This window comes from Rhinoderma darwinii, chromosome 12 (genome assembly GCF_050947455.1).
Source record: "Rhinoderma darwinii isolate aRhiDar2 chromosome 12, aRhiDar2.hap1, whole genome shotgun sequence".
Classification (NCBI taxonomy): domain Eukaryota; kingdom Metazoa; phylum Chordata; class Amphibia; order Anura; family Rhinodermatidae; genus Rhinoderma; species Rhinoderma darwinii.
Genome location: NC_134698.1, coordinates 51,767,649 through 51,793,660, shown reverse-complemented (window position 1 = coordinate 51,793,660; position 26,012 = coordinate 51,767,649). Strand labels below are relative to the sequence as shown.

The window sequence follows — 26,012 nt, the reverse complement described above, 5'->3', positions numbered from 1 at the left end:
ATTTTCTACAGGGGTGACAGGTTTTCCCCATGTACGGAGTTATTTTTTCGTTGACATACCATTACTCTATGGCACTCCTGTTCTGATTGTTTTTTAGAATGATTTTGAAAAGGGGAAAAATTACTTATTTCCTATTGTAAACAACTCATCAGGGATTTAAAATTTTCCAATGAATCACTCAGACACCTGCAACCCCACCTTAGAAGAGGCTCAGGGAACTATGCATGTAAAGTAAAGTGGGGTGAACTTTAATGCTGGTTAAATTCATGAACGGAGAGGAAAAAAAAACAAAAAAAAAAACAGGAAACATTTTAACTACCAAGTCATTTTATTATTTTTGTCTAAAATATTAAATTTAGGGCATAGTGAATCCATCCAAAAAGGGGCTTTGAAAAATCTTGCACAATCCAGCTTTTCCAAGCAGTTACAGCTGGACTCTGCAAGGATTCTTAGGGGTACAAGCATACAACCAGTCACTTTCCAATTCTGCTGGTTAATGCAAAAACAAAATATTATAGAAAAAGAGTAAAAGATTTTAACATACAACATTATCGATAGTGATCTGAAATATTGTCCCCTATAGCATAAACAAAACACAAACCACTATATTACAAAACAAAACGCCCTCTACTGCCCGCTGTACACATGACCATGCTACACAGCCTCTTATTTCCCTGCTTGCTGAGCCTGTCGACGAAGGAGGACATAAATCTTCTCTTTGATCCAATCTTTATTATAGGGCTGATATGTCTGAGTATCCGCCCGATACCTGCAGGAGATCAAAAAGGTGCATTTGATTAACTGAATAGGTTGTGTTTGGTGGGTGACTTGTTGAAATTATAACTCTATGGCTATTATATTAACAGCCCTTTGCATGCAATATGACAATCCAAGTTCTCTAAAATTCTCTATACAAGTTCTCTAGGTCTATGGGCACAGGCCACACATGAACTAACGGGACAGACTGCTAATGGAAACATTGGGGCAGATTAACGAATATCGTCTAAGTTTTAGACAGTGCAAACAGACTAGGCAGTCAGAAGATCCACCAAATTTATCAGTGGTGCATCTAGCTAGACATGTTAAACACTGCACGACCTTATACCACCTCTTGGTTAGCTAGTTTACACCAACTTTTTGCCCCACAATTTTGTCGCAGCGCAGGACATTCCAAGCCCCTCGTGTGTTAGACCACTCCCCTTTCCAACTTCACCACGCCCCCTTGTCGAGTGCAGCACAAAAAAACGTCTAAAACCGTTAACAAATAAGGTGTACACTATGCAAGTCAGAATTCTGGTGCATTGTAAATAGTAAATCTGCTCCAATATGTCTTGGGCATTAGAGATGTTAAAAGTAACAAGGATTAGGTAATCATGGATTAACCCCATCAGGATGCAGCCTGTTTTGGCCTTGTGGCACAGCCGATTAATTTCAAATCTGACTCGTGTCACTTTATGCGGTAATAACTCTGGAATGCTTATACCTATCCAAGCCATTCTGAAATTGTTTTCACGTGACATATTGTACTCTATGTTGGTGAAAAAATTTGGTCAACAAATGTAATATTTATTTGTGAAAAAGTAGCATTTTTCTCAATTTAAATGTATCTGTTTGTAAAACAGATAATACCACACAAAATAGTTACTAGTTAACATTTCCCATATGTCTACTTTATGTTTGCATCGTTTTTTTGAACATCCTTTTATTTTTCTAGGACATTACAACATTTAGAACTTTAGCAGCAATTTCAAGAACATTTCAAAAGGCTATTTTTTTAATTTTATTTTTTTTAAAGGGACCAGTTCAGTTCTAAAGTGACTTTGAGGGCCTTGTATATTAGAAAGTCCCCATAAAACACCCCATTTTAAAAACTGCACACCTCAAAGTATTAAAAACACGACATTCTCAGTCTCTTGCTCCCTTAGGCCTTACACAGGAATTAAAGCAAAGGAGGTGTGAAATTTTAGAATTATTTTTTTCCCGAAATTCATTTGTAATAAAAAAAAAAAATCTGTAACACAGAAGGTTCTACCAGAGAAACGCAACTCAATATTTATTGCCCAGATTCTGCAGGTTTTAGAAATATCCCACATGTGGCCCTAGTACGCTAGTGCACCGGCCTCAGAAGTAAAGGAGCACCTAGCGGATTTTGGGGCCTTTTTTTTTAGAATATATTTTAGGCACAATGTCAGGTTTGAAGAGGTCTTTTGATGCCAAAACAGAGGAAACCCCCCAAAATTGATGCCATTTTGGAAGCTACATCCCTCAAGGAATCTAGGGGTATTGTTAGCATTTTGACCCCTTAGTTTTTTTTTTTTGCTAAATGAATTTGAATTAGTCTGAAAATACTTTTTTTTTGTGAAAAAACAGAATTTTTACAAGGAATAAAGGAGAAAGAGCACCACAACATTCATAAAGCAATTTCTCCAGATTACGGCAATACCCCATATGTGGTAATAAACGGCTGTTTGGACATATGGCAGGGCTCAGAAGGGAAGGAAGGAGCACCATTTGGATTTTGGAGTGCAGATTTTGCTGGAATGGTTTTCGGTGCCATGTCGTGTTTGCAACCCCCTGAGAGCGAAACAGTGGAAACCCCCAAAAGTGACCCCATTTGGGAAACTACACCCCTCAAGGAATTTTTCTAGGGGTATAGTGAGCATTTTGACCCCACGGGTTTTGTGTAGAATTTAGTGGCAGTAGGCCATGAAAATGAATATTAACATTTTTGTTCACTAAAATGTTGAATTTTTTCATTTTCACAAGGGATAAAGGAGAAAAAGCCACCCAACATTTGTACTGCAATTTCTCCCAAGTACAGCTATAGCCCACATGTGGTGATGAATGGTTTTATTCTAAATTAATCAACCCTTCCAGGACTGATATTTTTTTCCTTTTTTACTCCCAGCCTTCCAAGAGCCATAACTTTTTTTATTTTTTCGTCAATAGAGCGGCTTATTTTTTAGGGTTAATTGCCAAAATCAGCGGCGATGAACCGCTGATCGACAAAAGTGGAGCGGCAGCTGTCGGGGACAGCTGACCTCCCAGTTCCCGATGCACAGTCACCGACCGTGTGCATCGGGAATGACTCAGTGACACTCTTCGGCTGGTCCTGATAGGCTTCCGTCCATGGCCGACACGGGGGCCGTTGTTTGGCCTCCGGTTACCATGCCAACCATCAACAAACTCCGCGATTTCATCGTAGGGTCTGCCGATGTGCGAGAAACCGCCAAAATGCGGCGATCGCCACATTAAAAGGATTAATTGCCGAAACCAGTGGACAGTGTGCACTGGGAATCGCGCAGTAACTGAACGACGTGGTGTGTGAAGTTACTTCCTGCCACGATGTACAGTTGCGGCCTGGTGCACCTAGGGGTTAAACAAGCCTGATATCTTGTACACTGGAAGTATTTACAAAACATACAAAAAATAATAATTTTAGCAGTAGCAGTGCAGCCAGTTTCCCTCCAACCAATTGAACATACAAGCTTAACCAAGCATGCATGCTTATGAGGAGGTCGTGGGAGATAGCAATTGACCAATAACTGCCTTATACGTGTATGGCTAGCTTAAGTCACCAGTGTATCCTGAGCCTTACAACAATCACTTTTCTTGTAGCAGGACACGTGTGAAGTAAGGCCATGCTCAAAACGCAGCAACAAAATTACCTTTTTTCAAATTCCCAAGGGTCAGTCCCAGCACTTCTGGTTGTGTTAGCCCCCCCCCCCCTCCCACCTATGGTATGTGTGTATCCCGTGACACCATTTCCAGAAGGACTAGGGCCAGGTGGATGTAACTGGAAGGTCAGGGATGAAGGAAGGAGAATTCTTAAGAGGCTCTGTCACCAGATTTTGCAACCCCTATCTCATATTGCAGCAGATCGGCGCTGCAATGTAGATAAGAGTAACGTTTTTTTGTTTTTTTTTTAACGAGCATTTTTGGTCAAGTTATGACCATTTTTATATTTATGCAAATGAGGCTTTCTAAAGTACAACTGGGCGTGTTTAAAGTTAAAGTACAACTGGGCGTGTATTGTGTATGTACATCTGGGTGTTTTTACTTCTTTTACTAGCTGGGCGTTGTGAATGGAAGTGTATGATGCTGACGAATCAGCATCATCCACTTCTCTTTGTTAACACCCAGCTTCTGGCAGTGCACAGACACAGCGTGTTCTCGAGAGATCACGCTGTGACGTCACTCACTTCCTGCCCCAGGTCCTGCATCGTGTCGGACGAGCGAGGACACATCAGCACCAGAGGCTACATTTGATTCTGCAGCAGCATCGGCGTTTGCAGGTAAGTCGATGTAGCTACTTACCTGCAAACGCTGATGCTGCTGCAGAATCAACTGTAGCCTCTGGTGCCGATGTGTCCTCGCTCGTCCGACACGATGCAGGACCTGGGGCAGGAAGTGAGTGACGTCACAGCGTGATCTCTCGAGAACACGCTGTGTCTGTGCACTGCCAGAAGCTGGGTGGTAACGAAGAGAAGTGGATGATGCTGATTCGTCAGCATCATACACTTCCATTCACAACGCCCAGCTAGTAAAAGAAGTAAAAACGCCCAGATGTACATACACAATACACGCCCAGTTGTACTTTAACTTTAAACACGCCCAGTTGTACTTTAGAAAGCCTCATTTGCATAAATATAAAAATGGTCATAACTTGGCCAAAAATGCTCGTTTTAAAAAAAAAACAAAAAAAAACGTTACTCTTATCTACATTGCAGCGCCGATCTGCTGCAACACGAGATAGGGGTTGCAAAATCTGGTGACAGAGCCTCTTTAGTATTGGAAGGGAAGTACTTCCAGTCACCTGCTATGTGGCACTTTTCCACTGTTTGCAGTAAAAATCGATACACACAGGCTTCCTGAGGTACGGTGTTCATTTTGCAAAAGGTATAATTTTTGCCTAAAAAGCTAAAATTAGACATATAGGTCATAACTGTGGGTCACACCATAATAAACAGATGGTGAACTTTTTTTTACCTGGACTAAATCAAAATATAACTTACGTCGACTAGTATTTACTTATCCTATGACAATCTAATTATAATATGAAGTGAAATGCTTGTATACTTACACGAGGCAGCTAAGATCTGCTAGGTCATCAATGAAGTCAAAGAGTTGACTGATGTCATATGTGATGGATGGGCTGTTGGGATTCATTCTCTTTAAATGTTCTTCATACATCTTACACACTCCTGTATAATAAAACAAAAAGGATATAAGTGCTTGATAAAAATATACAGGAAATACAGCCACATCAACTTGTTCTCCTGGAGAACCAGCAGATAACTTGTTGCCCCAGAAATCAGCAACATAGGAATCAAGACAAGCTATACTATTTCAGACAGCGGATGTTGGTGGATTAAAAAGTCAGAATGGTTGGAAAACTTCAAGGCGTGACATAATTAAAATATCACATGGTGAAAGACATAGCTAATATCTACATTCGCAGTATGTGACTCTAAACTTACTTGATTAGTTTCTAAAATCCCAAAACAAAGCAATGAGTTTAGCAAAAAAAATAATTCAAAGCCACGATATAAGGGATTTCACATGGAGCAATGCATAGGGATGAGTGAACGTTTTTATGATCGCTCGTCCTCATAGCCGACAGTGAGACGTGCTGCCGACTACGATAATATTTTCTGTTGTATAAACTATCCGATCAGCCGATGATTCATACACAGCCGCTGTCTGCACCAACATTCAGGTGGGACAGCCCATGGCTGTTTTGCCACAGCAAGATTCAGGTTACAGGCAGCAATTTTAATTGGTTGCATTTGTGACTGTTTTAGACAAAGCCTGTAAGCCCTCATGTCTTGGCCAACTTAACCTCATAAAATTTGAACCTACTGCTATGTTGGATCGGTACAGGCTAAAAATTCTTCTCCACTGAAGGGGGTTTTACACTGGCCGACTATCGTGCAGATGAGCGTTCGTACAACGCTCGTTGCCGATAATTGCACTGGGTAAACAGAGCAGCGATCAGCAGAAGAGCAAACGCTCGATCATCTTCTGATCGGATCGTTTTAAAAAAGATAAATAGGGAGATGCCCTGCCGACATAATGATAATGTATGGGGACGAGGGACCGGAGTCACGACCGCTCGTCCCCATCCATAGCTCCGTTTGGCAAGAGCAAATGAGCGCCGATTAACGATGTCTCGTTGATCGGCGTACGCTGCACTGGCCGATTGTCTGCCAGTGTAAAATGCCCTTGACTCTATAGTGCATGAGTTGGTCAAATAACTACGTCATACCTTCCATACATTCATTGACAGATTCATAATCCGCATATGTTCTTCCTTCAGGCCTTTTTGTAGGCTGGACCAGCAAGATTGTGTGAGACTGGAAGAAAAATGATAAGTGATGCCACTATTAGTATACATTACCAGGCTATATCTGTAGAAAACGCATGTTTAAATTGTGATCATGCCACCAAGACATCTCACTACCAGCAAAATACGTCCACATTATATTAAGAAATGATGTCCATTATAAGCGAAAAGCATAGTTTCACCTCAATCAATTGAGAGAGGAGCTGAAAGTGACTGGGTCACAGCGCTGCATCCCCTTTAAGGCTATGTTCACACTGAGTATTCTGCCGAGTTTTGACGCGGAAACCGCGTCGCAAAACTCGGCAAAAACGGCCCGAGAACGCCTCCCATTGATTTCAATGGGAGGCGTCGGCGTCTTTTTCCCGCGAGCAGTAAAACTGCCTCGTGGGAAAGAGGCTATGTTCACACTGAGTATTTTGGGGGAGGAATATCTGCCTCAAAATTCCGTTTGGAACTTTGAGGCAGAATTTCCTCTCCCTGCACGCCGATTTTCGCGCCGTTTTTCGCCTGCGGCCATTGAGCGCCGCGGGCATAAAACAGCGCAAAATACGCTTTCTCTGCCTCCCATTGAAGTCAATGGGAGGTCGGAGGCGGAAGCGCCCGAAGATAGGGCATGTCGCTTCTTTTTCCCGCGAGGCAGTTTTACTGCTCGCGGGAAAAAGACGCCGACGCCTCCCATTGAAATCAATGGGAGGCGTTCTCGGGCCGTTTTTGCGACGCGGTTTCCGCATCAAAAAACTCGACAAAATACTCTGTGTGAACATAGCCAAAGAAGCGACATGCCCTATCTTCGGGCGCTTCCGCCTCTGACCTCCCATTGACTTCAATGGGAGGCAGGAGAAAGCGTATTTCTCGCTGTTTTATGCCCGCGGCGCTCAATGGCCGCGGGTGAAAAACTGCGCGAGAATCGCCGCGAAAATCGGCGTGCAGGGAGGGGAATATCTGCCTCAAAGTTCCAAACGGAATTTTGAGGCAGATATTCCTCCCCCAAAATACTCTGTGTGAACATAGCCTAACATTTCCCCTTGTACAACGATGCTACCGGCCGTGCAGGGTACTGCAGCACAGCCTCATTCACTTGATGGGACTGTGCTGTAGTTACCTGCACAGCCAGCACTGCAGGAGCACTTCGAGGGACTTTCGGTCCGCCATTCTCTTTATCGCTGGGAGTGCTACGGTTTCCGTTTGTGTCAGTCAGGGCTCCGTTTGGACAGAAAGCTCAGACAGAACGTCAGAACGGGGCCCTGACGCAGATGTGGACAAGGGCTACATGCACACATTGCAGAATTTGGCGCCGAAAATCTGCATTAATATCACAGGTAAAATCCACACCTAATAGTAGTATGTTTTCTGAGGCGTTTTTTTAGGTGCAATTATTATATTTTGACTTATAAATATGGGCATATTTAGGCTATGTTCACACGGGGTCTTTTGCCGAGTTTTTTGACGCGGAAACCGCGTCGCAAAACTCGGCAGAAACGGCCCGAGAACGCCTCCCATTGATTTCAATGGGAGGCGTCGGCGTCTTTTTCCCGCGAGCAGTAAAACTGCCTCGCGGGGAAAAGAAGCGACATGCCCTATCTTCGGGCGCATCCGCCGCCGACCTCCCATTGACTTCAATGGGAGGCAGGAGAAAGCGTGTTTTCTGCCCGCGGCGCTCAATGGCCGCGGGCAAAAAACGGCGCGATAATTGCTATTCACACGGAGTATTTTGGGGGAGGAATATCTGCCTCAAAATTCCGTTTGGAGCTTTGAGGCAGATATTCCTCCCCCAAAATACTCCGTGTGAACATAGCCTTAGGCTGTGGATTTTGTTTTTTTTGTTTATTTAAAAATAGTCCGATAAATTGACGTGATGTGAATTTTAAAAACGCACGCAGGTTAATTTACACGTGGAAAAAAAATCTGCAATGTGTAAATGAGATTTCTTGCTTTGCTGGTACTGGATTACGCTGCACGAAAATACAGCAGGCAAATCCGCACGTAATACACAGCATGTGCATTTGGCCTTAAACTGCTTTGGAAAAGTGAACTCAACTGTGATGCTATGAACTACTAAGAGGTTGGGGGAGGGGGGGGCTTAGACTGGTTTAAAAAACAAGGCCTAGTGTATCAGTTTTGCATGGAGTGTTTCTTTAATGAAAAAGTATGAGCCCTAGAGAGGCTTGCTGGGAGGGGACGTTTTTTCTTTTTTTTTTAACCACAAAACGTATATAAAACTATAAATATTTTTTAAAAATATAAATAACCAGAGGCGTTTCAGTCCCAGCTTGCTGCACAAAACCATTTTTAGCGTTGCTGGACAGTAATAATATATGCAACCCAAGGCGGCACGTACATATGGGAGAGACGAGGGCATTGTGTGGTTGTACGGCGGCATCAATAGCGCGGACTTCAGACCCATACTAACTAGAGGCCATTTCTATGATCCCATTTCACATAAGTGCCCGCACTAGCCAGTACACGCAGCTATGTAATCTAGCCTGTGTATATAGATGGACCACACGCCCCGGACAACGCGCGCTGAGACTACTCTGGCGTGGCGTACATAACCTACGAACATGTCCCTGTATATAGCGATAAAGATGCATTTGTATATGAGAGGATTGACGGTCCCCTTACTCACCATGTTCAGACGATGCACAAAACACAAACCAACCGTAAAACTGCCCGGAAGAGCTATCTGAAAGTTCCGGCGAAAATGAGGTCGAATGTAGAGCCTTAACCGGAAGTGACCCGACACGAAAGCCGGAAGTGACGATTAATACCGTTGCTACATTTGGATTAACCTCGCGATAGTTCACGGCAGGGGGTTGTATTAGTGTGTATTCCGAACTACAACGCGCTCAATATAGGAGGAGGACACGGCATCAGGTTGAAAACCATAGTAAACGCTTAGTTGTGGGAAACTAATGGAGCGCGTGCACAGACTGCGCTTATCATATAAACTATACACGCGTCAGCTGTGCCACTATAGACAGCAGCAGCATAGTACTTTTCTTCACGGATTAATAGAAAGCAAAGACGACATTCTGGCTGTCTGTGGCTGCCACTAGAGGGAGCTCACTACATAAATATACAACTGGAGAAGTCAATTCGAGTAGTGTAAATACATATACAGCTAGCTCCCCTAGTGGCGGCTGGCAGCAGTGTTTGTGGGAGACGTGCCTACCCTGAGTACAGGAGAGCTTCTATTTTGTAAGATTCCTGGCTAGTATAATACATTCCCCTCAGTGCTGCACCTTCCGACATTTCTTCCCTCATCTCTGTCTACCGCCTTCCCCGTGCTCCCTGTTCTGCTAGTGATAAAATATTAACCCCTTCCCGTCATAAACAATTTAATTTTTTTCCTCCCCACATTCCAAAAGCCATAACTTTTTTATTTTACCGTCGATATAGTCCTATGAGGGCTTGATTTTTGCGGGACAAGTTGTAGTTTTTCGTAGCACCACTTATTGTGCCATATCATGTACTAGGAAACAGGAAAAAAAATATTTGTGGGGTAGAAAATGAAAAAAAAACTGATTCCTCCATTGTTTTTTTGCGCTTTGTTTTTACTGAATTCACTGTGCAATTAAAACAACATGTTAGCTGTATTCTGCAGGTCAATACGATTACGGTGATACCAAATATATATATAGATTTTCTATGTTTTACTACTTTTTACATGGAAAAAACATAGTTATAAAAATGTACATTTATTTTGTGTCGCCAAATTCTGAGAGCCATAACTATTTTATATTTCCATCGATTAAGGCCTCATGCACACGACCGTGCTTGTAATTCCGAGCACGGGCAGCCGGCCGCTTTACGAGCCGTGCTCCCATTATAAAGCATAGCAGCATGGCCCGTAAAATGAAAAAATAGAACATGTTCTATTTTTTTAACGGCACGGTCACCTTCCCGTGAGAAAACGGGAAGCTACCCGTGACTAACAGAAGTCTATGGGCCCGTTATTGCGGGTCGTAATTACGACCCGCAATAACGGGTGTTTTTACGGTCGTGTGCATGAGGCCTAAGTGGTATGAGGGCTTATTTTTTGCAGGATAAGCTGTAGTTTTTGATGCTACCATTTTGGGGGTACATACAAGGTTTTGATCACCTTATTCCATTTTTTTGTGGGAGTTGAGGTGACCAAAAAATAGCAATTCTGGCGGTTAACTTTTTTCTTTTTTACGGCTCTTCACCGTGCAGGTGAAATAATGATGTATTGTAATAGTTCAGACTGTTACGGATGCAGCGTATTTTTTTTCTTTACATAAAGTTTTTTTTACATTTTACTAGTTCCCCAAGGGGACATCAACCAGCGATCGTTGGATCGCTTGCACTATATACTGCGATAAGCTGCTAGATGGGGTCGCCCCCCTCTAACGATTTAAATGCCACGGTTGCTATTGACCATGGCATTTAACGGTTTAAATGAGCGGGATCGTTACATTACACTGCTACCGTGGCTTGGCTTATGGGAAAAATGCACTGCCCCAGACAATCAGATTAATTCTCATCCATAGTTTTAAACGGAATGTGTCGCTAGAATTTTTTATTTTTTTTTCAGTTAAACAATTAGTATTTAAGTGATTACACATTGTTTTAATTTTTTCACAAGTCAAGAAATATTATAAATTAGATTCTAATTTATAACATTTCCATGTGCTGGTCACTAGAGGGAGCAGTTTCCAAAATTGCAGCATGGTCAATGTGGTAAAGCAACCTCATTGCTTTATGCTGCAAATTTGAGGTAGAAACACTCGCTCTAGTGTCCTCACACAATCCCTTATAATGGCTAGTTCCAGGAGAAGGAGGGGGTGGAATCTTCAAACCTCCTACACTGTGTGCCGCCATTTTCTGAGCGACTGCACAGTGTAGGAGGATTAGATACAGAGCTCAGCAAACAGTATAACACGAACATGATACACACATCACATACACAAACATAATACACACATCACATACACGAACATAAATTACCTTCTCCTGCTGCCGCCTCCGCTCCTATTCCTTGCGCCTTGGCTTCATTGAACATATGGCCGGAAGCCGTCATCTTACTGTCCGGCAGCGGTTTCCGGTCCACATGAAAATGGCGCCGGATGTCGCTCGGCCGAAGACCTTCGTTTTGGTCTGTGTTGGGGCGGCGTATCCGCCGTTCCCACACAGACGGCGTACGCTATAGTTAATGGAACGGCTCCGGTTCGCATTCTCTATGGGGTTGTATGTGCCGTATTCCATCTCTGTATGTGTTGTTAATCGACACATACAGAGATGAAAAAAAACATGGCAGCCCCCATAGAGAAGTAAAAGTAAGAACAAAGTAAAAAGTAGAACATGAGAACACAAATAAATACAATTTATGTTAATATCATATTAAAAGCAATATGATAAAAAAAAAAATTCCTTTAAGCTTGCCTTAAAAATACATATTTTTTTTTATGGAAGCCCATTCCTTAACCCCTTCCCGCTCCTGGACGTACTATTAGGTCACTGCATCGTTCGCACTTCATGATCTAATAGTACGTTACGGGAGGATCGGCCATTTCGGCCGTCCTCCCGGCACATACAGGAGCTGTGACAACTGCTGTCTTGTACAGCAGTTGCCACAGCTCGTTCAGTGGGGACTGATCGCGGTATCCCCGCTGACAAAGTCAGGACACACTATGCTTGCTGACAGCTCTAATACACTGCACTACGCATGTAGTGCAGTTTATCAGAATTGCGATCAGGGCCTCCTGCCTTCAAGTCCCGTAGTGGGACAAAGTAAAATAAATTGTGTAAAAACAAAAAGTTTTAAAAGTAATAAAAAGTAAAAATCCCCCTTTTTCCCTTATCAGTCCTTTATTATTAATAAAATGAAACAAATAAACTACATAATTGGAATGGCCGCTTCCGTAACGGCCTGAATTACAAAAGTATTTTTTTATTTATCCCGCATGGTGAACGCCCTAAGGGTATGTTCACACGGCAGCGTCCGTAACGGCTGAAATTACGGGGCTGTTTTCAGGAGAAAACAGCTCCGTAATTTCAGCCGTCATGGCATGTTGAGGCGCTATTTCACTGCGTCTATTACGGACGTAAATGGAGCTGTTTTTCCATGGAGTCAATGGAAAACGGCCCCATTTACGTCTGAAGAAGTGACAAGGCACTTCTTTGACGCGGGTGTCTATTTACGCGCCGTCTTTTGACAGCGACGCGTAAATATACGCCTCGTGGGAACAGACCAACGTAAAACCCATTGCTTTCAATGGGCAGATGTTTGTCAACGCTTTCATGCCGTATTTTCGGGCGTAATTCCACGCATAAAATGCCCGAATTACGTCCGTAAATAAGCCGTGTGAACATACCCTAAAAGAAAATAATAATAAACCATGTACCTAAAAATAGTACTGATCAAAACTACAGTTCTTTACGCAAAAAACAAGTCCTCGCACGGCTTTCTTGATGGAAAAATAAAAATGTTCTGGCTCTTAGAAGGCAACACAAAATATTAATTATTTCTTATAAAAAGTATTTTATTGTGCAAACGCCATAAGACATAAAAACTATAAACATAGGGCATCGCCGTAATCGTATCGCCCCGCAGAATAAAGTGAATGTCATTTATAGCGCACGGTGAACGCTGTAAAAAAAAGGGAGAAAAAACCAAAGTAGAATTGCTGTTTTTTAGTCACCACGCCTCTTAAAAATAGAATAAAAACTGATCATAAAGTCGCATGCACTCCATGAAAACTACAGTGAATTCCTCAAGGGGTTTAGTTTCCAAAATGGGGGTCACTTTTAAGGGGTTTCCCCTGTACTGGTACCTCAGAAGCTCTGCAAATGTGACATGGCGCCCAGAAAACAATCCAGCAAAATCTACATGATAAATAGCGCTCCTGCCTTTCTGAGCTCTGCCGTTTGTCCAACCAGCAGTTTATGATCACATATGGGGTATTGACATAATCGGGAGAAATTGCTTTACACATGTTGGGGTGCTTTTTCTCCTTTATTCTTTGTCAAAATTACCACACTAGGGCCACATGTGGGATATTTCTTAAAACAGAAGAATCTTGGCAATATGTATTGATTTCCTTTTCTCTGGTAAAACCTCCTGTTTTACAGAAAAAAATGGAATAAAAGGGGTTTTCTGACAAAAAAAAGGGAAATGTGTAAATTTCACCTCTACTTTGCTTTAAATTCCTGTGAAACACCTAAAGGGTTAACCCCTTCAGGACGCAGCCCTTTTTCAAATTTTCACTTTTGCTTCTTTCTCCCTACCTTTCAAAAGCGATAATTTTTTTTATTTTTTCCATCTATATAGCCATATGAGGGCTTGTTTTTTGTGGGACAATTTGTAGTTTTTCATGGCACCATTTATTGTACCGCATAATGTACTGGGAAGCTGAACAAAAAATTATTTGTGAAATGGGCAAAAAACAGCGATTACCTTAAATTTATGGGGTTTTGTTTTTATAGCGTTCATCAGGCGGTAAAACGACACATTTTTGTTTAGCGCTAAGGTGACCAAAAAACAGCAATTTGCGTGTTTTATATATATATATTTTTTACAACATTTACCGAGCGGGTTAAACAACGCTATATTGTGATAGTTCTGACTTTTACGGACGGGGCGATACCAGTTATGTTAACTTTTTTTTTTTAACATTGCTTTAGGGGGAAAATGTGTAAAGGGTTTTTTTTTGAACTTTTAATACTTTATTGTTTTTGGAACATAACAAAAATCTTTATTTAACTGTTTTTTTACTTTTTTTATTAGTCCCCCTAGGAGACTTGAAGCAGTGATCTTTGGATCGCTTTCATGATATACTGCAATACTAATGTATTGCAGTATATCGTGATTCTGACAGTCTCCTTTGAAGCCCTCCCAGAGGCAGAGCTTCAAAGGAGTACAGAGATGGCGGACCTGGGGGCTTTTGTTCGGCCCCCAGGCTGCTATAGCAACCGTTGTAACCGGCCGATCGTGCCGCGGGGGGGCACGATCGCGTGTTTGAGGGGGCGCCCCCCTGATTTTAGCACTTTAAATGCCGCGGACGCGATTGATCGCGGCATTTAAGGTGTTAAACAGGCGGAATCCAAGTGAACTTAGATTCCGCTCCTTGCAGGGAGGTGTCGGCTGCCTGTAACAGCCGTCACCCGCTGTGTATGGAGCGAGCTCAGCCCGTGAGCTCGCTCCACACTTCCCCTTAACCCTCATCACGTACAGTTACGTGATTTTGCGTGAAGGGGTTAATAAATTTTCTAAATGCTGTTTTGAACACTTTGAGTGGTCTAGTTTCTAAAATGGGATGTTTATGGGGGTTTCTAATATATCAGCCCCTCAAAGCCACTTTGAACTGGTACCTAAAAAAAAAAGAGGCTTTTGAAATTTTATTCAAAATATGAGAAATTGGTGCTTATGTTCTAAGCCTTGTAATGTCCTAGAGAAAAAAAAGAATGTTCAAGAAATTATACCAACATATAGTAGACATATGGGAAATGTGAACTAGTAACTATTTTGGGGGTATAACCCTCTGTTTTACAAGCAGATGCATTTAAATTCAGAAAAATTCTATTTTTTTCAAATTTTCTCTAAATTTGCTATTTTTTACAAATAAACACTGAATACATTGACCACATTTTACCACTAATCTAAGGGTATGTTCACACGGCCTATTTACGGACGTAATTCGGGCGTTTTTGCCCCGAATTACGTCTGAAAATAGCGCCTCAATAGCGCTGACAAACATCTGCCCATTGAAGGCAATGGGCAGACGTTTGTCTGTTCACACGAGGCGTATATTTACGCGCCGCTGTCAAATGACGGCGCGTAAATAGACGCCCGCGTCGAAGAAGTGACCTGTCACTTCTTTGGCCGTAATTGGAGCCGTTATTCATTGACTCCAATGAATAGCAGCGCTAATTACGGCCGTAATTGACGCGGCGTTCAAGCGCCTGCACATGCCGGTACGGCTGAAATTACGGGGATGTTTTCAGGCTGAAACATCCCTGTAATTTCAGCCGTAACGGACGCCCTCGTGTGAACATACCCTAAAGCCCAATGTCTCACGAGAAAACAATCTCCGAATCGTTCGGATAGGTTTAAGCAATCCGAAGTTATTTTCACATAAAGTAAAATATGTCAGATTTGAAAAATGGGCTCTGAGCCTTAAGGCCAGCACAAGGCTGCGTCCTTAAAGGACCAGTGTCACGAGAAAAAAAAATTTGATATCAATTTGCATTTTGTGTTTTATTATAAAATCTTTTATTTATGTGTGTGATTGTGTTTTACTTTTTTCTTTTTTCTAACTTTTACTTCACTATGGGGGCTGCCATTTTGTTTTTCATCTCTGTATGTGTCGATTAACGACACATACAGAGATGGAATACGGCAGCTACAATGCATAGGAGTCAATGAACGGGAGCCGTTCTATTGACTTTGCTCTATGGCTCTGTACTGCGCAGACGCAGGTCAGAGTCACACAGCAGGTCAGCTGTTTGCAGGGAGAGAGCAGGCGCCATCTTGAAGACCAGCTGCACTGCAGGTAAGGTCTGTGTCTCTGCATGTCCCACTCTCTATCTCACAGACCCCCGCTCTCGTGACCCCCGACGGGCCCCCCCCTCTGACGGCCCCACCCTCGACGGCCCCCCCCTAACGCCCCCCCCCCCTTGTATGAAGCACACATGATGAAACTGTACTGGGAAAGCCCTGAACGATAAATCTCTAGTTGTGCTGAGACTGTTTGGGGATGTGACTAATGAACCTCTCAGTCTCAGCACAATTAGAGAGATTTATCGTTCAGGGGTCTGGGAAAGCTGGGTGACCACCATTACCCCTCCTACTGGAGTGTGAGAGGTTCATTAGTCACATCCCCAAACACACTCCACTAGGAGGGGTAATGGTGGTCACCCAGCTTTCCCAGACCCCTGAACGATAAATCTCTCTAGTTGTGCTGAGACTGAGAGGTTCATTAGTCACATTCACAAACAGTCTCAGCACAACTAGAGAGATTTACCGTTCAGGGGTCTGGGAAAGCTGGGTGACCACCATTACCCCTCCCACTGGAGTGTGAGAGGTTCATTAGTCACATCCCTAAACACTCCAGTATGAGGGGTAATGGTGGTCACCCAGCTTTCCCAGATGCAGATATAACCAGGAAAGGGCTGGATGGACGGGCTGAGGGTGCACAGGGTTTTTGGTGATCCCCCTCTGTCATGTGATCGGACCTAGGTTACCGGTTCATCAGACGGAGTTCATGTGACTATAAATCTGTCCATAACAAGAGACAGTGCACTCAGGACAAGCCCTGCCCTCATGCCGTAGTTGTGTGGTTCTGTCTGCAGTGATGGCGGTGGGTGGCTCTGACACCCGCCTCACCCGTCGGGTCATCTCAGGACAGAAGGGGTGTCCGGATTGGAGACACAGCGCCGCACCTGTCCTCAGGTTGTGTCTGGTATTGCAGTTCACCTCCATTGAAGTGAATAGGACAGAGCTGTAATACCACACACGAACTGAGGACAGGTGCGGCGCCATGTTTTCCTGGACGAACCCCCTAAAAGACTTTTCCCGTGTGTGTGTGTGTGTGTGTGTGGCAGAGCGGAGTGTGCACGGGCGCCGCTGATACTTCATAGCCGCTTATCAGCTGTTTTGAAGAATCAGCGGCGAGCACCCCCCCCCACACACACACACAAATCCCCCAAACACGCAAAATCAAGCGTTTTTTTATGTGTTTTTTTGCACGTAAAATGTGCAAAAAAAAAAACATGTCAAATACACGGCGTGTGAACCGATCAACTGAAAAGTAATTCACTTCACTTTCATCATTCTAAGGCTGGGTTCACACGACCTATTTTCAGGCGTAAACGAGGCGTTTTACGCCTGAAAAGACGGCTCCAATACGTCGGCAAACATCTGCCCATTCATTTGAATGGGTTTGCCGACATACTGTGCCGACGACCTGTAATTTTACGCGTCGCTGTCAAAAGACGGCGCGTAAAATAACAGCCTCGGCAAAGAAGTGCAGGACACTTCTTGGGACGTAATTTGAGCCATTTTTCATTGAATTCAATGAAGAACAGCTCCAAATTACGGCCGTAATTGACGCCTCGCAAAACGCGAGTACGAGCAATTACGTCTGAAATGACGGAGCTGTTTTCTCCTGAAAACAGCTCCGTCATTTCAGACGTAAATGCAGTTAACGTGTGCACATACCCTAAGGGTATGTTCACACACAATGTTTTCAGCTGAAAAATCGGAAGCAGAACGCCTACAAGCATCTGCCCATTGGTTTCAATGGGAAATACGGTGTTCTGTTCCGACAGGGCGTTTTTTACGTGGTAGTTTTCCAAAAACGGCACGTAAAAAGACGCCCGACCAAAATTAAGTGCACATCACTTCTTGGGACGTTTTTGGAGCCGTTTTTCATTGACTTTATAGAAAAACAGCTCCAAAAACGGTCGTTAAAAAACGCGAGTTTGATTAAAAAATGGCTGAAAATCAGGAGCTGTTTTCCCTTTGTTTAGTAAGCGTGTGAACATACACTTAGGCCTCATTCACACGACAGGGTTTCCCGGCCGGGTGTCGGCCGTTCATAAATCGGCCGGCACCCGGCTGCATTAGGAATAATAGACCCCTAATGGGGTTATTCACACGACCGATTTTTTGAAGGCCGGGAAAACCGGCCGTCAAAAGATAGGGCATGCTCTATTTTCGGCCGGGTACCCGGCCGCCTGGCTCCCATAGGAGTCTATGGGGCCGGGTAATACACGGCCATCACCGGAATGTGTCCCGAGTGATGGCCGGGTTTTCCGGCGCTTGCGCTCTATCTCCTCGTCCTCACAGTGCAGAGTGCATGTGAGGAGGAGGAGTTGATGCCATTCGGACACTGTGTGGCAGGGCCGGGGTGTACAGCAGGTGGAAGGGAGCGCTGCGCTGGCTCCCTTCCCCTGCTTGTTTTAAAAGCGCCCTGGCCCGGCGACACCTTCGATGGCGCCGCTAGCAGCTGCTGCGGCTGCTACTACTGTAGCGACGCCACTATAGCAGAGCAGGGAGGTATCTCCCCGCTCTGCTATGTGCTAGCCGCACTTTAGCTCCTTGAAGGAGCGGAATCCCCGTGTTTTCGGGGATTCCGCTCCTGGACAGAGCGCTTGATGTCTCTGTCCATATCTGGGCAGTGACATCAGGGGAAACTCCTGAAGCGGAATCCCCGAACACATGGGGATTCCCCTTCAGGAGTTGCCGCTGATGTCACTGTCCAGATCTGCCCGGCCCGGAACGGATACAAAACTTTATGCAAACCGGCTGGGCAAAATGGCCGATTTTACCGGCCGATACTCTGGCTCGGTCGGGACCCGGTCGTGTGAATCCCGCCTTACCCTTTTGGTGTGTCCTATAACTTCTTCCAGCTGCAGAATCACACCCAGTATGGCTGCCGGACTCTGCTTAGCAATTTGAAGACACCTTTACCTGGCTTGTGAGAGGGGGGGTGAGGTTCCCTCCCACATTTACAGCAGCTGTGAGTCAGGTTGCTTTGCCTTATTCACCTTGCTGTAATTATGGGAAGTGCTCCCCCTGGTGGCCAACATTGGAAAACGTCAAATTATTATTTAATTTTTAATACTTTCCACCATACGGAAAAAATAAAAAAATACAGCAAAAAACGTAAAAAATATAATAGAAATAAGTAACGACACTTAAAAAAAAGGTTTCATTTGCGACACATTCCCTTTAAAGGATTAATTTGACTCCTCTCATCTCAACATTATTCTTTAGAACCTGAACTCTTCATTCAGCAATATCTCTCACTCTCTATGCACCCTAAAGATGGCCATGCACATTAGATGTACAGTTAGGTCCAGAATTATTTGGACAGTGACACAATCTTCATGATTTGGGTTTTGCTGCCGCCACATTGGATTTGAAATGAAACAACTGAGATGCAATTGAAGTGTAGACTTTCAGGTTTAATTCAAGGGGTTGAACAAAAATATCCTGCGAAACGTTTAGGAATTGCAGCCATTTTTCTACACAGGCTCCTCATTTCAGGGGCTCAAAAGTAATTGGACAAATTAACATTACCATAAATAAAAATAATTTGCAGGCAATGACTGCATGAAGTCTGGATCCCATGGACATCACCAAACACTGGGTTTCCTCCTTTGTGATGCTTAGCCAGGTCTTTACTACAGCCGTCTTCAGTTGTTGCATGTTTGTGGGTCTTTCTGCCTTAAGTTTTGTCTTAACCCCTTCCCGCCGCAGCCCTTTTTCAGATTTTCATTTTCGTTTTTCCCTCCCCACCTTCCAAAGGCCATAACGCCTTTATTCTTCCGTCTATATAGTACTATGAGGGCTTGATTTTTGCGGGACGAGTTGTAGTTTTTCGTAGCACCATTTATTTTGCTGTATAATGTACTAGGAAACGGGGAAAAAATTATTTGTGGGGTAGAAAATGAAAAAAACAGTGATTCCGCCATGGTTTTTTGCGCGCCATTTTTACGAAATTCACTGTACAATTAAAACAACATATTCATTTTATTCTATGGGTCAATACGATTACGCCGATACCAAATATGTGTAGGTTTTTCTATATTTTACTACTTTTACAAGTAAAAACCTAAGTGTAAAAAAGTGTATTTTGTTTCGCCAAATTCCGAGAGCCGTAACGTCTTTATTTTTCCGTCGATTAAGTGGTATAAGGGCTTATTTTTTTGCGGGATAAGCTGTAGTTTTTAATAATACCATTTTGGTGTAAATGTGACGGTTTGATCACTTTTTATTTCATTTTTTGTGGGAGATTAGGTGAACAAAAAATAGAGATTCTGGCGTTTACAATTTTGTTTTTTTTACGGCGTTCACCGTGCGGGTTAAATAATGATATATTGTGATAGTTCAGACTTTTACGGACGCGGCGATACCAATTATGTTTATTTAATTTTTTACTATGCTCTAGGGGGAAAATGGGAAAAGGGGGGTTTTTTGAACTTTTAATATTTTATTTTTTTTTACACAAAAAAAACAACTTTATTTAACTAATTTTTACATTTTTTATTAGTCCCCCTAGGGGACTTCAACCAGTGATCGTTAGATCGCTTGCACGATATACTGCAATACTAATGTAATGCAGTATATCGTGATTCTGACAGTCTCCTATGAAGCCCTGCCGGAGGCAGAGCTTCTTAGGAGTACCAAGATGGCGGACCTGGGGGACTTCGTCAGACCCCCAGGCAGCCGTGTGAACCAACGGCTCCCCCCGATCTCGCCACAGGGGGGCCGTTGAGACGTTACAGGGGGTCGCCCCCCTGTTTTTAGTAATTTAAATGCCGCGATCTCTATTGAACGCGGCATTTAACGGGTTAAACAAGCGGGATCGCGCTAAAGCGCGATCCTGCTCGTAACCCGGAAGTGTCGGCTGTAACACACAGCCGACAGATTCGCTCTATGGAGCGGACTCAGCCCGTGAGCCCGCTCCATATTCCCCCACCCGGCGTGCGCCGTATATATACGGCGGATGTCGGGAAGGGGTTAAGCAAGTGAAATGCATGATCGATTGGGTTGAGATCTGGTGATTGACTTGGCCATTGCAGAATATTCCACTTCTTTGCCTTTAAAAAAAACTCCTTATATCGTTATGTGCAGCTACATACACAAACACTAACATTACTGTAGTGTCCTGATAATGAATATACATTACCTCCAGTCTGGACGTGATGTTTATTCAGAATCCTGACACGTCTGTAGCGTCTCTGTGAGATTTCCAGCAAGGCAAACGTAATCTCGCGAGATTACGGTGTAACCTGTCATTTCAAACGAGATTACGCTTGCCTTGCTGGAATGTCACAGAAAAGATTCAGAAGTGTCAGGATTCTGAATAAACATCACGTCCAGGTTGGAGGTAATGTATATTCATTATCAGGACACTACAGTAATGTTAGTGTTTGTGTATGTGGCTGCACATATTGATATAACTATATCGCTATCTGCAGTGTAAATGAATGGAGAGAAGTGCATGACGCTGATTGGTCAGCGTCATACACTCCTCTGTACAACGCCCACTTGGTCTAAAGTAAAACACGCCCACTTCGGCATTAAGAAACTCATTAGCATAAAGCTAAAAATCGCTCATAAAGTGGTTTAAAATAGATTATTTTTCTAAATAAAAAGCATTACAGTCACCAACATTACAGTGCCGGTCTCCTTATATAGGAGATGGGGCACTTATAATGTGATGACAGAGCCTCTTTAAGTGTATTTTTCTGCGGATTTGCATTGGAAAGCAATGCAGAGATCAAAGGCAGAGAGAACAGTTTGTCTGTGTGGTCTCCTCTTTTTGGGGACACAATTATGACATACTGTGAGAATAAATTTTTCTTATTTTTTGTAACGTGTGTGTGTATATATATATATGCAGTATATATAAAAAAAAGAAAAGTATAGACCAGGGGTAGGCAGCCTTTTTTGTATGGCGTGCCGATAAATAGAAAACATTTATGATGAAGTACTCAGTGTGCCATGCAAACATGAAAGCAGAGGCGTAGCTAGGTTCTCCAGCACCCGGGGCAAAGATTCAGTATGGCGCCCCCACCCCCAACCTCTTTCCCGACATCTCCTTCCCCCTTGCCGTGTTTGTTTTCTCTACCAATCGACGTGTCATTTCTTTTTATGTAACGCGAGCATAAAAACATTTGTACATTTTACAAGCAATATGGTTCTTTACACAACACCAGAACCAAGCTCGGTACATATATACAGCACCAGCACAAATACAGCTCAATTTAGTGCAACCCCTGCCGTATATGTGTGTACGGCGTAAAACTACAGCTCCCAGCATGGCCCGAACAATGGTCAGGATATGCTGGGAGATGTATTTTCACAAAAAATAAATCATATTATAATCAGACCACCCATCATCTCGCTGCAGATCATACAGTGACTACATTACTGATTAGAGGCAGAATAAACATTTACATTAAGTGACTCACCGGTGACGTCTCAGATTCTAGTTCTTTCTCTCCATCCGGTCCAGACCTCTATGATGACTTCTCCCGGTCACAGTCCATTTCTGCAGTTTGCCGCTCAGATGTCTTCAGCTTCTCACTTTTCCAATATTTCTGCACCTATAAATAAATATAAAGTTATCATTATACCACACACTACGCCCCTAAATATAATAGTGCCATACACTGCACCTCTAATTATAATAGCACCATACACCATGTCCCACACATACACACACACACACACACACACACACACACACACACACACACACACACACACACACACACACACACACACACACACACACTGTGCCCCCTGTAGATAGTGCCTGCCATAGAGCCCCCTGTAGATAGTGCCTGCCACAGAGCCCCCTGTAGATAGTGCCCCCATATAGCCCACCCCTGTATATAGTGTCCCACAAATAACTCCCCCTATAGTGCTCTACAGATAGCCCACCCCTGTATACAGCCCCCTGTAGATATAGCCCAGCCCTGTATATAGTGCTCCACATATAGCCCAACCCTGTATATAGCCCCCTGTAGATATAGCCCACCCCTGTATATAGTGCTCTACAGATAGCCCACCCCTGTATATAGCCCCCCTGTAGATATAGCCTACCCCTGTATATAGTGCTCCACATATAGTCCACCCCTGTATATAGTGTTTCACAGTTTGCCCACCCCTGTATATAGGCCCCGCTTGTACATATAGTCCACCCCTGTATATAGTGCTCCACTAGATAGTCCACCCCTGTATGAAGTGCTCCACAGATAGCCCACCCCTGTATATACTATATACAAGGGTGGGCTATCTGTGGAGCACTATATACAGGGGTGGACTATATGTACAAGGGGGCTATATACAGGGGTGGGCTTTCTATGGAGCAATATAGGGGGAGCTATTTGTGGGATACTATCTACAGGGGGACTATATACAGGGGTGGGCTATATCTACAGGGGGACCATATCTACAGGGGATGGGCTATATCCAGGGGGTGGGATATATCTACTGGGGGACCATATCTACAGGGGGACCATATCTACAGGGGGACCATATCTACAGGGCTGGGCTATATACAGGGCTGGGCTATATACAGGGCGACTATATCTACAGGGTGTGGGCTATCTACAGGGCTGGGCTATATACAGGGGGACTATACACAGGGGGGCTATATCTACAGGAGGGCTATCTATGGAGCACCATATACAGGGGTGGGCTATATCTACAGGGGGCTATATACTATATAGCCCCCCCCTGTAGTTATAGCCCACCCCTGTATATGGTGCTCCATAGATAGCCCACCCCAGTACATAGCCCCCCCTGTATATAGTCCCCCTGTATATAGCCCAGCCCTGTATATAGTCCCCCTGTATATACCCCCCCCCCCAGTATATAGCCCCCTGTAGATATAGCCCCCCCTGTAGATATAGCCCCCCTGTAGATATAGTCCCCCTGTATATAGCCCCCCTGTAGATAGCCCACCCCCTGTAGATATATTCCCCCTGTATATAGCCCACCCCCTGTAGATATAGTCCCCCTGTATATAGCCCACCCCCTGTAGATAAAGCCCCCCGCGTGTAGACAAAGTCCTGATATAGACTGTTCCTCCTAAATAGGATGTATTTATAGTCAGTAAGGCCTCCTTCACACATACAAGATTTCTGGCAATTTAAACAAAATCAAAAAAATGCTTCTAAAAATGCTAGCGTTATTAAAATGTAACATGCGTTTTTTTAAGGCATTTTTATTGGCGTTTTCTATTTGATGTCATTGTGTACATGCCTTTTTGTTTTAATGTTTCTGAAGCCTATGGGAAAAACGCCTGGAAAAGAGTACCCTACCCAAACATGCTGCGTTTTAAAAAACAAACAAACACTACTGACTAAAAAATTGTCTTAAAAACATCACAAACTGAAACGCATTTGTGTGAATTGCAGTTTATTTTTTAGTTCAGACTTTAATGTAACATCTGGCCGCATAAAAAACACCATGAAAAACGCAGTGTGTGAATCCTGCCTAGAACCTAGTGCATAAAGAAAGACGGAGCTGTTGCCTGTAGCAACCAATTGGATTCCAGATTTCGTATTTTCTGAACAGGTTAGACAATTAGTGACGCGTCCTGATTGGTTGCTATGGGTAACAATTCCACGTTTTATCTGCACAAGTTGGAATTCATCTGAGTGTACTATGACAGCCGGAGAGATAGACGTACTCGGCGCTGACTGCATATAATATCACACTGCTCGTCTGTACAATAGAAAACATACAACGTAACAGTGATATATATAATTGCTGCCCGTCTGGTGACGTCAGCAGCCATATGACCCGGAAGTAGTCTGTGTAGTGACACCATGGCAGCTAGAGGCTCTGAGGAAGCAAGATGGCGGACTGTGTATGTGTTATCCAATAAGGCCTGTAGTCAGCAGCTGTGATCCGGTTGTCGGTGGATTATCTGCGCAGAGACACCGCACGTAACACCGTGGGACCTCGTATCCTTATAGCACGGGATAGATCCGCCGTGAACCGGGATACATGTGAGATTCTTGTATAGAGCTGTCACAGCCGGCGACGTGCTCCACTTGTCAGCTCCGTCTCCTCATTGTACATCGCTGTCATTAGTGTCTGCATTGTAATCCATGTGTGAGGCAGGCCGTTATTGCAGGACTAGCGCAGCCTTCAGTGGAGGACGTTCCTCCGCCACTTATGTTGACACAGCACGGAGACTTCTATTACAACAGTTTATTCCATATCTGGTGTATTACTGCATGGTAGGCAGAACTGCTGATCAGGAGTCTGGGAAAGCTGGATGATTACACTCGTAATGGCAGACACTTGGGATTGTCACTCTTCCCGAAAAAGCAGCTCATTAAAAAATAATAATCTATTTACCCAATTTTTTTTTTTATTTTTTTTTTTAGTAATACCTTTATTTCCCCTTTCTGTTTTAAAGTTGACATCTGATAAGCCACCATCACAGATCTATAGGGGTTCACATCCAGCCTCCGAAATGTCAAATCCCTCTAGACATGCATCGAAGCAGATTTGTCTTTTAGGAGTTTGGAAAAGATAATTGTTGGTGCAATAAGGTTGAAAGGACAGGTTGTGGTAGTCCTGTGCATCGCTCTCTCCTTTATGATGTGTGATTGTATATAGCGTGTAGTGTGTGTGTGTGTGTGTGTATATATATATATTATATCATTGTTGTGCTCTGCATAAGAATGAAGTGCACTTACCTATTATTATTATCAAATAACGTGTTAAAAATGTTGCGCTGGGCTTCCTCTCAGTGATTGATTAGTACGGCTGCGGTTATATTGCACCCATCGGCGTCGCATTCAGCAGTCGCTCTTAGGCTTCATGCACGCGACCGTGCCTGTAATTATGGGCACACATGGCCACAGATAGCCGGACGTTTTTACGGGCCATGCTCCCATTATAAAGTATAGAAGCATGGTCCGTAAAATAAAAAAAAGGACGGCCTATTTTTTTTCAGCACGATTTACGGCATAGAAACGAATGGGCCCGTAATTCTGGGCGATTTTACGGTCGTGTGCATGGAGCATTAAAAAGATCTAAAAATATAGGTGAAATGGAACTGAAAACTGTAAAAAAATAAAATCATGGCTGTAGTATAGTCCCATTGAGATGCAGGAACATCAGGGATACATTAACGTGGAAATATTTCCCATGGATTTACCACTG

At 43.6% G+C, this 26,012-nt stretch overlaps 2 protein-coding genes across 5 annotated transcripts in view; one reads left to right on the top strand and one right to left on the bottom strand.

The window, feature by feature from the left end:
- Window positions 1-309: 309 nt before the first annotated feature.
- Window positions 310-9,099, bottom strand: ERH (ERH mRNA splicing and mitosis factor). Its single transcript, XM_075844688.1, has 4 exons — window positions 8,973-9,099; window positions 6,269-6,356; window positions 5,084-5,204; window positions 310-769 (listed from the first exon to the last, which is right to left on the bottom strand). Exons 1-4 carry the CDS (start codon window positions 8,973-8,975, stop codon window positions 667-669), a joined length of 315 nt encoding a protein of 104 aa, XP_075700803.1. The 5' UTR covers window positions 8,976-9,099; the 3' UTR covers window positions 310-666.
- Window positions 9,100-9,129: 30 nt separating this feature from the next.
- Window positions 9,130-26,012, top strand: part of SLC39A9 (solute carrier family 39 member 9) — a 32,787-nt gene continuing 15,904 nt past the window's right edge. The window contains exon 1 of one of the 4 annotated variants that reach the window (XM_075844686.1): window positions 9,130-9,220. The gene's annotated coding sequence lies outside the window, so the exon portion shown is untranslated. Of the gene's footprint in view, window positions 9,221-24,573; window positions 24,845-24,874; window positions 25,079-26,012 lie in introns of those variants that run through there. The other 3 variants (XM_075844685.1, XM_075844684.1, XM_075844687.1) reach the window with 3 other exon arrangements.